Genomic DNA, 16,617 nt, shown 5'->3' on the forward strand with positions numbered 1-16,617 from the left:
TTAAACAAGATCACTTTGTTAGCAAGTATAATACAGCACCAAAGTTAAATTCTCTTCTATAAATGCTGTTACATCTGGAATTGTAACCAACTTAGTTAGTGGGTAAGGAGATACAATCAGAAAGGCAGTTAGGGTGCAGAAGGTATGTTGAGATTTGCCAAGAAAGCAATTTCAGACAGAAGGAAAGTTGCACTTCCCCCTCTTCCTCCACACAATCAAGAGGTTTTTCCTTTGTGTGCTTCTGTTTTTAGTGGAGACTATAGATGTAATTTCTGCATTGTATCTTATGTGAGGAGGCTTTGGCTGGTGATAACAGATGTTAGTACATGTGCTATTGTGAGTACACCCAGCAAAAAGGACAAATCAACTGTACCACATAAATTACCAAAAATATTTTAAAAATTGTACAGAGCATTGACCTATTTTGGTTTGCCACAGCACGGTAATTCTAATCAATGGTATGATGGACTAGAAAGCTCCAGAAACAGCTGTACAGTTAGGTTCAGTGTATTCATACTAGGTAATGTAGATGTCTCCATCAGCAGTAAAAATAAAAATTCATTTCCAAAGAAGCCTGTTTTCCATTCTTATCTTTATCATAGTTATTCTTCTTCCTTTAAATCCTACACTTAAAACCAAGATCAAACACAGTGTTCGCGTTTTCTTCTCATTTCCTAACTGTTTTCTTGTTTGACAGCATTTGTGTAAAAAGTCCGTTTCAAGTAGTAAATTAATTTGGATAGAAGGCTTGCCACCTGAATTCATTACATGCTGGCAGTTTAGATAAATGGATATTATGGTCTCAGCATATTTCGGCCCAGCACCACTGTGCCTATTTGCAAATGTCTAAGAAAGTGATAATATTCCTATCAGTTTCAGACTGCTAAAGAAAAAAAAAATGGGGTAGAATTTCTTATTTATATTTATAGGATGCCTGTGGGGAAGACAGCAATTCTGTATATGGCAGTTTGTGTGGACATGTGGTGCTAAACATATATTAAAAAAAGATAACAGACCTTTTGACGTTTCTTTGTAGAAATATGGAAGAAAAGCCAGAGTAGATCAGTAATTGACAGTTATGCAGGAGATGCATTTCCAGATTTCTTTCTGAAGAAATATTTCACAAACTTACAATTCCTTTCAACGTCGGTAATCCATCTTTAATTATTTTGTTGATTTCATAGTTGTATTTTACAAGGTTGATGTAATGTCTGCTTCCTGCCAACATTTGATACGGACAATCCACTTTGTCATTGCTTTGATGAAACGGCAGGCTGCTTGTAGTTGCAGTACTTTTTTTTTTTTTCGGGGTGTGTGTGTGAACTGAGCATGGGTAAAGGCTTATCAGTTTCTGAATGCCACAGCTTTAACAGCAAGATCTGTGGGGAGCTGCCAGTTTGTACCATGGACAGAATGGGAAGCATGTTCAATGCAGTTCAGTGAACGGTGTTTATATGTACCCAGTTCTGTACAGCTGTTTCTTATATTTGTACTTTTTGAGTGTGCCTTTATTGCCACACGTACGCTTGAGCATTATTTTGCTACCAGGTGTCCATTTGAAAGGGCTTTGGTGTTCCAAGCTGTAACTGGGACTGCTGGAGTGCAGGATCCTTCTCTTTGGGGTCGGAAGCCCACGCTGCACCATGGATGTTGCAGTGGGGGCACCCAGCCACCCTGGTGCCACGCTGTCAGGGGGCTGGGGGACACGGGGGCTTCTGCTCATTCAGCAAAGTCAATGGCTGCACAGTGTGTGCTTTGGGGTTGTCTGACATGGATCCATCCAAAGATCGTCTCTTTGCAAGCACCTCCTTGGCTTGACATACCTTCAAGCAAGATGCAATCCTAGCTGGGGCTGTTTAGGTTTAGTTACACGTAAATGACTAAGTACCGTCTTGAATCTATTCTTAGCACTACAGGTTGCCTTTAGACAGGTTTCTGCAAGAATTAGAGGAGAGTGTAATTTTTTCTCCATGGAGGCTGAGCAGTGAAGGTGTTCTGGCTTCAGAGTAGCTGAAGAGATTTTGAATATTTTTTTTCCCCCTAGTGAATGCAGTACATGGATAGGGATATTTAGGCCAATTGCAATGGAGGAGTTTAGGTTACTATGCAAAGCAGTATTTATTAATAACATTTGCATATTGAAATAAAAAGTCTGATGCAATTAAAATTGCCTGCACTGAGGATTAGCCTGATCTCTGAGGGGAAAAACATTCCAAGACTGTGCACCTATGCACACACAAGTGGCAAAATCTTTCTGTCTGTAGAGGGCCCTTTTCTTAAACCCTTCTCCTTTTTCAAAGAGGCGAGTCACTGAAGTAGAGAAGTAGTGACAAAGAATTTCTGCAATGTGTGATGAAGCAAGTGGGTATAAAGGTTTTGTAAACTCATTGCAAGGTATAGAAAATCATTGTGCCTACTCTATTGTATTACACAGAAGTATTTCAGTGAATGCCCTGGCCAACAAAGTATACTAGAAGTGCCAAATACATTTAGAAATAATGTACTCTTGCTCTTAGGGTCGTTGGAATTTAGGTTGCACAACATTGAATACTGTGGATGGCATTTGGCTATTCTAGTGGAGGATCCTCCTTTCTTGTTTAAAAAAAAAAATCCATTTCTGGTGTTTACATCTTGAGTGTTGATTCAGTTTGGATTGTATTTCTTTCATGATGAAGTATGTATAAACATTTTAAAAAGGTGTGGCACAGTCAAGTGTTTTCATTATTTGTATGATAGGTTTGAACATCTATTCCAAAGTATCAGTAGGCACCTGCAGAAGCAAAAGTGGGTTTGTAGCACCTGAACACATTCTCATTCGTGCAATTAAAGCAGTTTACAGAGCAAGGAAGAAAAGAATATCACATACTGAGGTTTGTTGTCTTTTTCACAGAGGACAAAAGAGTTTTGATTCTTTCACTTCAAGTTTAGCCTAGCTATTGTGTAGGGGAGGAGTTTTAATGAATCATTGTTTAACTTTGATACTGCCAAGTATTTGACCATTAAATAGTCTGAAATGTGTATATAGCACTTTGGTGACAGACCCTTATTTAACAGTGATTAATTGGCATTGAATAGTTATTTAATTACTTCAGAAGAAATCTAACAACAGTGTGTGTTCTGATTAAGTTATTTGATGTAAAAACAAACATAAGACTGCTGAAGGGAGCACGTTCCCTTTTGCAGCTTGCTACCAAAACTACACACTGCATGGAAGCCTGAGTGATTGAAATAGCAGATACTGTTCACCAGGTTGGATGCTGTTGTAACATTGGCATACTTAATCTTTGACTTTTTAAAAGACTTTTTTTGTTTATGGTTTGGTGAAATTTGACTTACAAGTTTTAGATGCAGTATTTTTTCTTTTTGCTTTTGTAGCCCCTCACTGGGATAAGTAAAGGATGTAGGTATTAAGGGAGCTTAAATTTTTTTGTGAATTGGATATACTGGACTGATCTAAGAATTATTGCTTCTTGGCATGTATGTGTATGTCAGAGATGCTTGCTTAAGGAGTTATGAAAATATCAACTATGGTGGCATGTTATGTTGATAGTCTGTAAGTTTAGGACAGAAGGATGTAGAGGTTTTGGAGAAAAAACATAATTTTCAGGATGAGGGGACAGGTAAGTTGTGCAGCTCCTGCCCTTCTTGAATAGCAGGTGCAACAGTTTCCATAGTCTGAAGAAGCATTCTCAAAAGTTAGGTTTGCCCATTCTGGAAGAATCTGTAGTCATAACTTTAAGCATTTTGAGTCCTGACTCCAAATAGGTATTTTAATTTTTAAATCTGGAATGTTTTTTCTTGCATACTTAATTATGCATAAGCAAGTCACTGATTTACTGTGCTTCCAGTAAGTGGAAATAGTTGTTTCTTCATACCTTGTGAAATAGACCTCTTGTACTTGTAGACATCCTTATAAATGAAGCAATTGCTTTGAACGCAATACTGTAATGGCTGTGGGGCATCTTGTGGATATTTCCAAAGCATAACACTTCTGCTTGAAAGTTGCATTGCTGTCCCTGCCATGTGGTGAAGGAACTTGCTTCATTGAGTTACTGTACCTTCCTTCTGCATAGGACATGCTGTATAAAATGCCAGTTCAGTTACATGCGTATGAACAGGATCTGAAATGCATCTCTAGTCTTCTATTTTCTCTTCTACTTTCTCTGGGGTAATAGAATTGAAAAACAGCAATGACAAAAATAAAGCTAAGAGTTTGTTTCTTGCCTTTAGCTGTAGAAAAGCATTAATGGTCACCAGATAAACAGTACAGGAAGGAGATACAGACCTCTTAGCAGTAAGCAAAATATTTTCCTGGTCTTAATGACTTCAGGTGTCATTTTCCAGGATTTCTATGTGCAAACACTAAATAGACCTAATTTTCAGTAATTTGAAAATTCAAAAACAGTGCAGCTCTGCTATCAGAAAATCGCTTTAATGTTTATTTGGGAATCAACTGATTCATCTTGCCACTGTTTAATTGTATTAGGTGGACTGTGAAAGGTTCCAGTTTTCAATGTTTGTCTTTTTCATATACCATTTCTTTTGCTCACTCAAATTTTAGTCAGCGTCATTTTACAGAATTACTGTATTTACATTTTAAAGAGGATTAGGCAGATTAAAAGATGTTTTCATGTTTTATTGATAACATCAGATTAATTTCTACTTTCCTAGTGGCAGCTCACAGAACTGTCAAAACAGAGGCTATAGAAACATTGTTATACTTTACAATTCCATAAGGCAGTTGCAAAAAAAATGCAGTTTTGGCAATTAGCAGCGTGATTACCTCTGGGAGCTGGAGTGGTTGGTGGTAACATGGCAGAGACAGTGAAACCAGGGATTGCTGGGGACAGCCTGGCTGAGCTAAGTTTTCTGTTGTGACCACGTTGCTCAGAGAACTTCACGGGAAGAGGAGGAGGGCCACAGTCACTCTCCATGTGCAGGCATTGCTCCATGGCTGGAGGTGCCAGCGTGGGGCTGACCTTGCTGTGGCCATGGAAGAGGAGCCAGCCTGAGTGACCTTGCTGCCTCCTGGCAGTGTCACGTGGGGTGGCCTTTGCGCAATGGCTTCTTATGTAAGTCTGAAACCACTACAAATAAAACTTACTTGGGGTTAAAAGGCAAAAAGGTGATTCTTAGGCTGGATTAAGGTGGGGTTTTCTTGCTATGGGAATAATCCTTTGCCCTTGTGTGCAGCTCCTCATTGGTGGGTCTCACAGCTTTTCATGGAGGGCCTTAGCACCATCACCTCTCCTTGCTGTGCTCCTTGCTCTGTAAAATAAAGTGAAGTCACTCAGAAGACAAGTGACAAAGCTGTGAACAGATTTCTAATACCCTGAGCCCAATCTGTTATTCCACCTAGTTTTCCTTATCTGCCCTACCTGGACATGCTGGTAAGGAAACCTCTATCAACAGGAAGCATTTAACCTCTTCAAATTATTTTCTTTTTGCCAGTGAAGTCTTGGTTCATTTGAAAACAACCTAGAATGTGATATTTAAGGATATTAGTGACAGCATGTATACAGCATGTGCTTGATCACTCTTCTGGGACCACTCTCCATGAAAGAAAATCATGGGAAAAAGAAAGTTTTTTAAAAAAATTGTCTTGGACTTTCTTCTGATGTATCTACCCTGATAAAAGGGAACATCCCCACATGCTATTCCTAGTAGAAAAAGATGAAAGAGATTTTTCTGAGTCTTGTGCTGCTGTACACCCTTCTTCTCTGTGTGCAAAGCGTAAAACCAGGATGAATTCAGCTGTTGGCTGCCTGAAGTAACTGCCTTGGGTAGTGAAGTACTGCAGAACAAGCTCTTTGCCACCAGTCTCCTCGGAGTCATGTCCCAGACATGAGGAGAGGATGTTTTCTGTATTGTTTGGTGTGCAACAGAAATTCCCTGAAAAAAGAAATGAATTAAAAAGAGCTGTGAGCAGAGAACTAGCATGATGGCTGCTACAGAAGTTACTTCAGTATCTCTTATCTCTAAATTACGTTGCCAGTGCACTGTGTGGAAACTTTAAACTTGCTTTCAGTTTAATGAGTTCCTTTGAAAGGAAAAAAAAAAGTCTTTTGTTGCCAGCGCAGTGAATATGTTTGTACCAGTTAAAAGTATAATTGAATCAAGATATATGCAGATAACAAAGCAATGTGAATGCATGTATGGGCATCACACACCTTAGAAATGGCCAGATTCCCACCCCTGGTTTAGTTTCTTTCCTGGTTAGTAGAGATACTGATTAATAGAGAAAGATACTAATCCACTTATGGGTGGCAGCGCTGTGACTTTAATTATGAAAGAAGTCTTGATATAACTGCCTTTTTTCACTCAAGTAGAACTTGGGAAAATAGAGAAATGTAAATGCTTCACTGACAGCAGATTAAAAATCGTTTTATTAGCTTTAATAAAGATCAGTATTGTCAAGGTTTTCAATAAGTATAAATGGAGAGCTGCATGAATGCCAATCTATCTCAGATTTTATTTTTGAAACGCCTGCAATTTGGATCCATGTATAATGTTGAGGGGTGAGAACAGAAATGCTAAAAAAGATCAGTTAGATCAGCTATGATCTATCTGAGACATGCATGCACTAGTGAGTTTCAGTCAAGGATAGGAGCAGATTCCAGCTGATGTTGCTTGATGAAACTTGCATTAAGTTGTCTGACCTGTAAACCTTTACCTGCCCATGTTAAGCATACAAAGCATGTGTGTTTCACCTGTTAAATTCTGTTGAAATTTTATCTTCAAAGCCCATTTAAATTTTTTTCTAGCTGTCTATGTAAAGGGTTTATATTTGGGTAGAAAGCATTTGTAAAAAAATTATTCTTCAAAATATATTGCAGTGGTAGTAGGAGACTCACTCCCCTCATGAGGGTTTCCAAAATTGTTTTTTATTTTTTAAGTCCAGCTGTTTCCTTTTAATTGTTTTTGAGTAGTAAAACATGGATCTTTTCAGGAATTATATTTACTTCCCTTTTGTTTTTCTTCTCAACCCTGTTTCTATAGGAAGAATCTTAAATCGTTTCTCCAAAGATATTGGCCACTTGGATGACTTGCTTCCACTGACCTTCTTGGACTTCGTGCAGGTAATTCAGTTGCTGCTGTCAGAGACTTCTTCACTGTGTTCTGCATTTAGATTCCTGTATGCTTTGCTGAAGATCAGCTATTTGTCACAGATGTAGCTGAGTTGAAGGAAAGTACTTGTTTGTGAAAGAAAGGTGCGGTTGAAATTTAACGTGTCAGTGAAAAGCTAACATGAGTAATAACTGGTAGGTAGGAGTGGCTATACACAGCTTGCTATTATGTCAAGATTTCAGCTCATAGCAGCTACATGCTTGGTAAATTGCTCCTGATTTGCCTCCAAGCAATCTGGCAAGCTTATTGCTGTTATAAGAAATATGTCCATAGTAAAGAAACAATCAGCTCACATGAAAAGATAGCACAGATTAACCTAATTACATGTCTACTTCCACAAAGAATCAAATGCTTACCACACCATTTCGGATTAAAATAGGTGTGGCTATTTACAAAGAAAAGATTAGTAGTAATAGGCTGAATATAATAGCCTTAATAGGAACAAGTGAAATAAGTTGCTGCAGAAAAGAAAGATGGACAAAGCGTTGAGATTTTGATAGTGATGAAATGATAAAGGATTATACGTGACATCAAGGTGGTTTTTCTGTTGCAGTTGCTATTAATCTTTCTTGTAAAAAATTGCAGGAGGATAAATCTGAAAAAGAATGATTGTACTGTATGAAAATAACATGAATCACAGAATATACAGAATTGTGGATGCTAGATAAAAAAAGACTTAGTGGGTTATCTGGATCCACTTAGTGGATCACACCTGTCATGCTGAGGTCAGAAATGTTTTAAAGGTGCTATTACTAGCTTTGCTTCGTCTCTTAAAGATAACTTAGGATCTAAACCATGTTTTGACTTACTTAAAAATAAACCAAAGACATTTCAGGTTGGGCAGTTTAGTCATGTTGTTCTTGCTGAACTCTTGAAAATAAGGAAAAAATTATTGCAAGGAGTAAAAATGCCTAAGATAAAGTGTTTTTTGTAGTTCAGTGAAGTAGCTGAAATTGAGGTGTATGTTTTGTTTTTCAATTTTCAAAATCAAAAAGATTTTTACAGTGCCATTTTAAAGTGTCATTTTGGGGAAAAAGGAAACATAGTGTATTGTACCTATCAATTACAGCAGTTGGGTTTTTTTATGAGTTAGGGACTTGCTTACAGAGAATATTAGGATTTTTAATACATGGTCACTTAATTTCATTTTAATTAATTTAAGTTCTTCTTGAAAGTGCAATATGATTTTTCTATAAAAACAATTCATTTTTTACTGTTTGTGCAGATTCCAAGTCTTCTTCAGTCTCGTTAACTGTCTTATTGGTCAGAATATCTTTATTTCAGCTGTCTTGAGACTATACATATGTGCCTTTCTTGTTGACTGGAAGTTCAGTTTGTCCTGCAGTCCTTATCCTGTTCTCTTATCATACAGTTTGCATCCACAAAGTCAAACCCATCTGTCCTGCACAGTGTGCTGCTTGTCCATTGGGCCAGAGGGTTTATATGTGCCTCAGTCTGCCCTTTACAGCAGACTGCACTGTGTGTGTTCACACTAGGTACTGCTCATGGCCAGAGCATCCTCTGGGTCCTGTGATCCTGAGATAAAATGATTAGCCATTTCTTTTAGTTCTGTATATTTACAATAATAATGTGAGGGTTGTGTTGCAAGACAGCATAGTGGTTTATAGCAAGAAACTGAGTGGGTGTTTTGCATGCCCTGGCATGTGGTTTAAAGGCATGTGGGGTTGTCTGAGGATGCAGAATTTGCTGAGAAAATGATACAGAAGTCTGCAAAAGCAGAGGGAGCCACAATTGGTGTGATCTTGTCCATACTTCCTTTTGGGAGCAGACCCTGAAGCAAACTGCCTTGAGAATTGCACTATCTTACTTTTGACAGAACAAACTTATCTGCTTCAAAAGGAGGCTGAGAGAGTGTCTACGCTGTGTGCATGGCACATGGCACCGAGTGTACAGAGAGCATCATCTACCAGCACATTGGAAAACCTAGTCAGTGGCCAGGGTATAGATCCTTTAGGCAGTGTGTGCTTTCCGGAACTGAACTGGTCTGGAATGGAAGAGTGAAAGCTGCTTCTATAGATGTGATTGTTTTCTTCTTTCAAGCTCCTGCTGTAAACCACATTTGGTAAACATTTTCCTTCATCTTGATTAATTTGTGGGGTTTTTTTTTAATTCGCTATTGTATTATTTGTCAAATTCTTGAGTTTGTTTTTTAAGTGAAAAGTTATTGCTTTCCAAAAAACAAAGTAGATTTTACAAGTCCAGTACAATATTAAAAAGACAGTGTGTTTCAAAGCTTGCCTGCTCTATTTGGCATCAGAAAAGAAAATGTAGGATTTTACTGTTGATTATTAATGCACTGCTTTCCACGAGAAAAAAATCACTTTCTTCTTGGCAGGTTTTCTAAAATTTACTCTTATTGATCAGCAGGCTTCTTGCTTAGTGAATGCTTTTGCAATTCAAGAGCAAATATATATTTATTTCTGATGAAACAGAGATCTTTACAAAGGATAACTGTTATCAATTATGATAGAGATCTTTTGTCACTTGTTTTGTTTGCAGGTGTCTTTTATAACACTTCTTATAATCCCTTCAGGAAGAAATATTTTCTCCTTTCTAAAAACAGTATTAGCTGGATATAAAAGCCCTGATCCCAGCCATTATTGTTGACTCTTTGAGAGACATTTCCCAACATTCATTGTTTAAATGGTTGTCAGGAGGAATCAAGTGAAACTTAATAAACAATGCAGTAACTGGTTCATCTTACTTTGTGTGTAGAAGCTTTTCTTGAGAAGATTTGCATTGAAGAAGTGGTCGTTTTTCAGAGTTATTGCTAGCATCATTGTGGAGCATTCCACCCTTTTACTGTATTGGCAAGTGAGTGTGTAATTTCAGCACAAATAAATACAATGTGATTGGACACCTAAAAGCTACAGTATGAGCCAATTTAAATACTGATAAATAAATATTTAAATGCCACCTTCTAGTTTCCTGTATTTTGTAACTATACAAAATACAGATTTTTAAGCAATGCTAAAAAATGATCATATTCTTTTTGGAGTAAGTATTAATATTTATATACTGCACTACAGCCATAATGAGCATTATTAGTCTAGACAGGTAAACTGGATGAAAATTAATTCTTTGAACAGAAAGAGTTTAATTTTTTAGATCTTCCATTGAGTTAAGGAAAATAAAGACTCTCTTCAAGACAGTGGATAGTCTCTGTGCACTTTCTGGTTAACGCAGAGATGAAAGGTATGTGGCAAGCACAAAAATACATCATGAACCTTGTGTTTTCTTTTGAAAATCTGGTTAGATTTTACAAAACCATGGCTTTGCAATATCTCCCAAAGTAGCTGCTTGCATTGCATTTAAAGTTTTCTGCCATCTTTTCATTCTTTGGTTTGAAGTGCACCAAAATATAACACACCTGTCTTGAGAGTTTGAAGGCAAGAGAAGCAGTCCTCACTGGAAGGCAGTAATTTTTTTCTCCTTATGAATTTTAACAGCATATGAGGCATCTCACTGCAGCTGACTGTGTTTTGTGGAAATTACTGCTGTATCCACAAGGTTTATGAATTAAAAATAAGTCTCTTTTATGAGAACATGTTTATGGCTATGTTTGACTACATGGCTGGAACAGAATGCTGTGGGTAGATGTGAAGTAGAAAAATTGAGAAGAAACCAAAGGTTAATTTAGGTGTTTCAGCTAAGATATCTTTAATGGTATGTTTAAAGTTCTGTTTGAAGCTCATTTAAGTTAAAAAAACCCTTCAAAATCTGCAGTCTACGCCTGAGTCTTATCTTCTGTAATGAATTCTGGCTGACTGTAAGGTTCTGTACGAGTTCTCCTAAGAAAGTAAACTAAAAAGCAATGTTATGTTCAGTATGACACTTGTTATTTCTACTAAATTGGCATTACATTTGTTCATAGAATCGGGTAGTAATCAATGTTTGTAGGTTGACTAAGATAGTCAAAAAGCTGAATTAATTTGTTTGGCAAAGATGGTGGGGTTTTGGCTTTTTTCTTGTGAGTTTGCATAGTTTTAATTATTGTTGACCTCCTTGGCCTCTGTCTGCATCTCGTTCTCTTTTTCTTAACTGGAGTTACTTGGTTTTGGCAACTGTTCTACAGCTAAGTTACAGTCTCACCAGCTAAAGGAGAATTTGTGTGATGGCCATTACAGTGCTTTAAAACTTTCTAAGAGGATTTAAACACCTATTTTATTTAGATATAAATGTCTGGCCTTAAGCTCTGTGTGAGTATAAGGTTCTGTTGATGTGGATTCACTGGTAGGTGTGGGGTCTGTAGTGTAAAACCATAGGCTCACAGCATGCTTTGGGTTGGAAAGGACCTTAAAGACCACTAGTTCCAAACCCCTGCCAGGGACAGGGACATCTTTCACTAGACCTCGTTGATCAAAGGCTCATCCAACCTGGCCTTGAACACTTCCAAGGATGGGGCATCCACAGCTTCTCTTGGCAATGTTTTAATAAAACACAATTGGGGAAAAGGTCAGCCAAGAAATAGAATAAAATTTTGAGGGGGTATTAGGAATTGAAATTAATGAGGGGTTATTAGGAATTAAGAATCCAATATATTTAATAGTGGTTTATGCACATTAGCCCAGATATTCCTAAGTGGCCAGTATTTTGGATGCTGTAGTTTTGAGACCTCATAAAAGGCTGAATCATATTCTGTCTCAAGATAAATCTGCAGAGGCTTAACATCTTTAAACTCGGATCTCAGACTTTGCCAGATGAGTACCCAAACTGACAAACTACTGCTTGGAAATTATATCTGTAAACTGATTGAATACATAGGACAGTGAAATATTTCAGACTTTGTGTTGGTTTTGTAAATTATTCTGGTAAATTTTAAAGGGAAGATTTTCTCTGTAGTTTCTTGCCCTTGTAATTTTTCAGTGATCTTATTATTTGTTAACAGAGTTGATTTTCTGCTTTAGTTTCAAGTGAATTTGAGTAATTAATGTGATGGGCCCTTCATTTTGATTTCTTACCCTATGTTAGATTGAGGGGAGGGGTAAAAAATCACAATCTGTTTTGTTTCTGGAGAACACTGTGAACATGTGAACTATCTGCAGCTGCCCTTGAAAAAGGGCAGTGATTTATTGAGGAAAACTGAATTGCAAAACCTTTTTCCTCCCCAAAATCAACAGCTTGACTGAGTTTAAATAACTGACTTTTCATATCCTTTCATCACACACAAAGACCTAATCCTGAGACTACTTGAGCCACCAATGTAGGCTGTGGCTGAGACCACCACTGAATGTGCCATTCCCTTCTCACTACACACAAAACACATTGACTGCAGCTTTATGGAGTGAAAATAGTGAAGAAAAGGAAAATGTGAAGGAGGTGTCCACAGTCATTTCTTAAAGAAAAAAAAGAGAAAGGGGAAAAAAAAAGCTGCTGCATCTGGATATTAGGAACAAAAAGTGCCTCAGACTGGAATAATAGCTTGGGTCACTTGCTTTCGTATGTGCACAAGAGTGGAACTGCCGTTCCTTGTTTCAGTACCACTGACCCCTGCATTTTATTGTGTGAGGATGTCAGGGAAAGTGTGTAGAAGGAATTTGAGGATCTTTTAGTTTAACAATGACATTGTTATTTTGTGCTTTCTGTGAGAGGTGGGATTCCTGAGGAGTTCGTTGCGTTGTTTTTTCCAGTTTAGCTGAGTTTAGTCTGTATGCATGTGTGAGTTTTGAGAGGCATTTTTATTCATTAAAGAATAATTCTTTCTGTGTGTTTGCATGTGTGTATTCAAAATATGATCAGCGGTGTATTGTAAGAAAATAACCAGTAGTGGGATCTCTGTTAAATGTCAGTATACTCTGTTGAGCCTGGTGCCTAGTGCAGACCTGTGCCTTGGAGACCTGGGATACCTTTTAGCTTCCCTTCTGCTGGATCATGGTAGTTTTGCTGTGCTGAGGTTTAAATGAAAAATAAATAAATGAAAGAACCACAAAACAGTTGCCTGGTAACACTTGACAACTGAAACTTTATGGGACTTTTTCTTGCTGTACCTTCCCAAGAGCCATGTTAAGGGCATATGACTATTGCACAATGAAAGACAAGTTAAAACTTTAATAGGGGTATATATTTTTTCATTGGTAACTTTTGAGCTCTAGTTTCAGAAAAGGTTTAAATTATCATTGCAATAAGATCCTAATTTTTGCTGTGATCATGCAGTATTTGCATGTGCTTTTAGTTTCGGTAATTTTTTATTAACCCCGCTGTCTTGTTAAAAACAAACAAGCAAACAAATAAAAGGGGTGGGAAGTAGTGGAGGAAGAGGAGGCTTGGGTTGCATTTGTGTCTCCAAGACTAACATGCAGAAGCTGTGAGTTTAGCACAGACACTTGTCTAAATAATGCAGTTTTTTATTGACCTTTTCTTCTCTGTCCTTGAATGTCTTGGTTGTTAAATCTCAGTAGCCAATTAGTCTTGTTGATGGTGACCAGCAGTGGGAGATAATCTATGCCTAAGCTATTGCTGTTCTTTATTTTGTACCTGTCATCACATTCCTTTGAATGGAAGGGTGAGCGTCCTACAGACTGAATATTTACTCAGATTGGTAGTGTGTGCACAGGATAAAATGTGTAAAGTCTGGAGTCACTGCTAATGGGTGAATTCCTGTTTATATATGGACCTCAGTTTTCCAGGGAAGGCTGTGTTCTATTCTCACTATAGTGTCTGTGTATCCCCAGCCTAAGCCTTTGCCTCACCCCCCTTTTTTTTTAAATTTATGTTCATTTGTAGAATTTTTTTAAGAATAGGTATGCATGCAGTTGTCCACATGTTAGTGTCAAGGCAGCAGAGATCACTGCTGTAACAAAACTAATTTGTGTAAGAAGGTAATGTAAATGCTTTAATATTTTAGGGTATTTATTTACTAGGTATTAATAAAATTTGAAGATTCAACACTTTATCTGACATGGGAAAAAAGGTAAAATAATACTGAAAATACGGTGTCATTACCTTCTTGTCCTCTTGCCTCCTCTACTACTTTTCTTGTTTTTCTTAACCCATTTCCTTTTAGTTTTTGCACTTCTGCATTTATGTGGTAAAAGTAGGTAATAGTTTTGTACTGGGCTCCTTTCATTTTCTTATTTGTGGAATACAGGTGGTTTGAATATAGTGCTCTGAAAAATAAAGCTAGTTTTCAATTAGTGGAATTCTGTCTTTTTCTAGAGCATTGTGAGGTGCAGTCTTTATCCTACTTTCCCTAACATTTGAGCAGATTGAGGTTTAATGGTAGTTGTTCTTGCAATATTTTGATAGTTGGAACATGTAAATACAAAATTACAGTCAGGTGTAAATAATCTCTTCTCCAAATGGGCTTCTCTGTTTTCTTTATCAGATTACTTTCAATATATTTTCAGATAATAGAAAGCAGGATAGTTTTATGGAAGTCCAGTGATGTTGACCCTGTTTTTTGTGGTTTGGAAATTTCCCCACTTTAGTTAAGGTGGAATTTGTAAAAATTCCAGAAAGATTCTATTCATTTGGTTCATGCCTTTTGGAAGGTATTTTCTCGTTTGCTTTTCTTTGTGTGAAAGAAGGCAAAGAAATATTATCAAAGTGTATTTATGTATGCAAGTGAACTTATTTTTTGTAGTTTTCTCCTTTTTTTTTTGCTCTTTCTTTGTGTATATACTACTGCTGGTTTTAGTGCTAGAGTGGAAATTTTTATCATTATTTTATAGGTATTTCATCGGTATTTTATAGCTTATAGGTTTTTATAGGTTTATTGGTATTTCCCTGACTTTGTAAGCATTATCACAACCTTTCATATCTGTGTCTCAGACTGGTGATTAGTCTTATGACTTCTGAAAATCATTAACATTTCTAACACTTTACAGTAGCTAGAAATACTTTAATTCTGCTGTCAGTCACAGAGTGCAACAATACTGTTCCAAATGGTGATAAGTATAAATCTTCTAGATTGCCTTTAACTACTGATATACTATAGATAGGACAATGACTGCTTACAAACAAATTAGGATTTCACTGTTTGGCAAAAGGATTGGAGATTTCTCTTTTGATTCACGAAGGAAGGAGAAACTTGGAGGTAATTTGAATTACTAAGCCATGTAGCTGACATGTGTCTGTGTTAAATCATTATGCGTATTTATGCCCAAAACAAATGTGACACAAGGAATTAATCTTTAGCAAAAATAAAGACTTCATCTCACAGAAATGTTCTGCCAGGGTTATGTGTGCACCTGCACAATATAAGAACTTTTTTCTTGCTGAATACTGTGGCTACTTGGTGAACTGTGCAGCTTTGAAAATTCCAGACAAGCTTGTTTGTCAAAAGGTAGAGGAGATGCAGTGGGGGCAGTTCTGTATGACAGAAGATGAGAGCTCAGGTGGTAATTGAATGTCATATGTCTTTTTATTATGTCTTTTTATTACATCTACATTAAAGGACATTTTTGTACTGTTTAAAAGAGATTGAGTCGTTTAGATTGTACTCCTGAAATACAGAAGTCTGTGTATTTAGGCTCTTTCAAGGGCTTAATAATATCTATTCCTGCACAGTGGAAGAATAGAATGCTGAGCTATTTCATTTTCTTTCACAATCACATCCCTAAATAATTTTCTTAATAGTGTTTAAAATCAGTCTAATGATTAAATAAACAGAGCTCTCTTGCTATATATGTCAGTCGAATGCTAAAATAAAGGGCTTAGATCTTCTTATAAAAATGGTGGTTTGATCGTTGATTCAGTTGTCCATCCTTCTGTCAAATTCAACATAACACTTCAAAAAACAATTTTTCAATTTTCTCACTAATAGTCTGGATTTTGGGATCAGATCAAACTAACTATTAGTTAGTTTTGTAAGTGTGCCCTTGTTGATGGTTTGTGATAAATAAAGCTTCTGAAAAATCTTCTTGATGATTTGTAACACATAAAGAATGAGCATGCACTTACAAGACTAAATGATTTTTATTCTCTGCTGAGGAATTTTCTCTTTACTCACTGGGTTCTGGACATGCACAGAGCAGCTGAACTGGGTGAAACCTGCTGGTGGTGGAATGAGGCTGGTGCTGATTATTTTAAATATGCTGAAAGCATCAGACCACTATTCAGCTTTTTGGAGGTGAGTGATCATAGATATCATGTAGTACTGAGAAATTATGAGTCAGGGATTTATTTTGAATAGGAAAGTAGTATTTTATAGCCCTATCAAAGTGGCAAAGTTCTGAGGAAGTTAAGGGGGAAAATGTCAGGGACAGGTTAGAAAGCATTTTTTGCATATCTCCTGTGAAAGAGTGTGACCTGAAGGAAAAAGAATGTAGTTTTATTTCTTAGGATAGCTGATGCTGTAGTCCTTAATATTTTTCATAGTTTTCATTTAACTGGGGCAGAGAGGCTGTTGTGGTATTACAGAAATAGATTACAGAAATATGAGTAGTTCTTCATTCCACCTAAAAATAAATACATGAATAGTGTATTTCTAAACAGTAAGAACAACAATAAAATGCTTAAAAGCTTGTA

At 36.9% G+C, this 16,617-nt stretch overlaps 1 protein-coding gene across 2 annotated transcripts in view; it reads left to right on the forward strand.

Annotated features, from left to right (window-relative positions):
* ABCC4 (ATP binding cassette subfamily C member 4 (PEL blood group)) overlaps positions 1-16,617 on the forward strand; it is a 140,557-nt gene that overhangs the window by 68,953 nt on the left and 54,987 nt on the right. For both annotated transcript variants that reach the window (XM_064408441.1, XM_064408440.1), the window contains exon 20: positions 7,000-7,079. In XM_064408441.1, coding sequence (XP_064264511.1) covers positions 7,000-7,079 — 80 coding nt within the window. The remainder of the gene's footprint in view (positions 1-6,999; positions 7,080-16,617) is intronic.

Source organism: Passer domesticus, chromosome 2, assembly GCF_036417665.1.
Source record: "Passer domesticus isolate bPasDom1 chromosome 2, bPasDom1.hap1, whole genome shotgun sequence".
NCBI lineage: Eukaryota > Metazoa > Chordata > Aves > Passeriformes > Passeridae > Passer > Passer domesticus.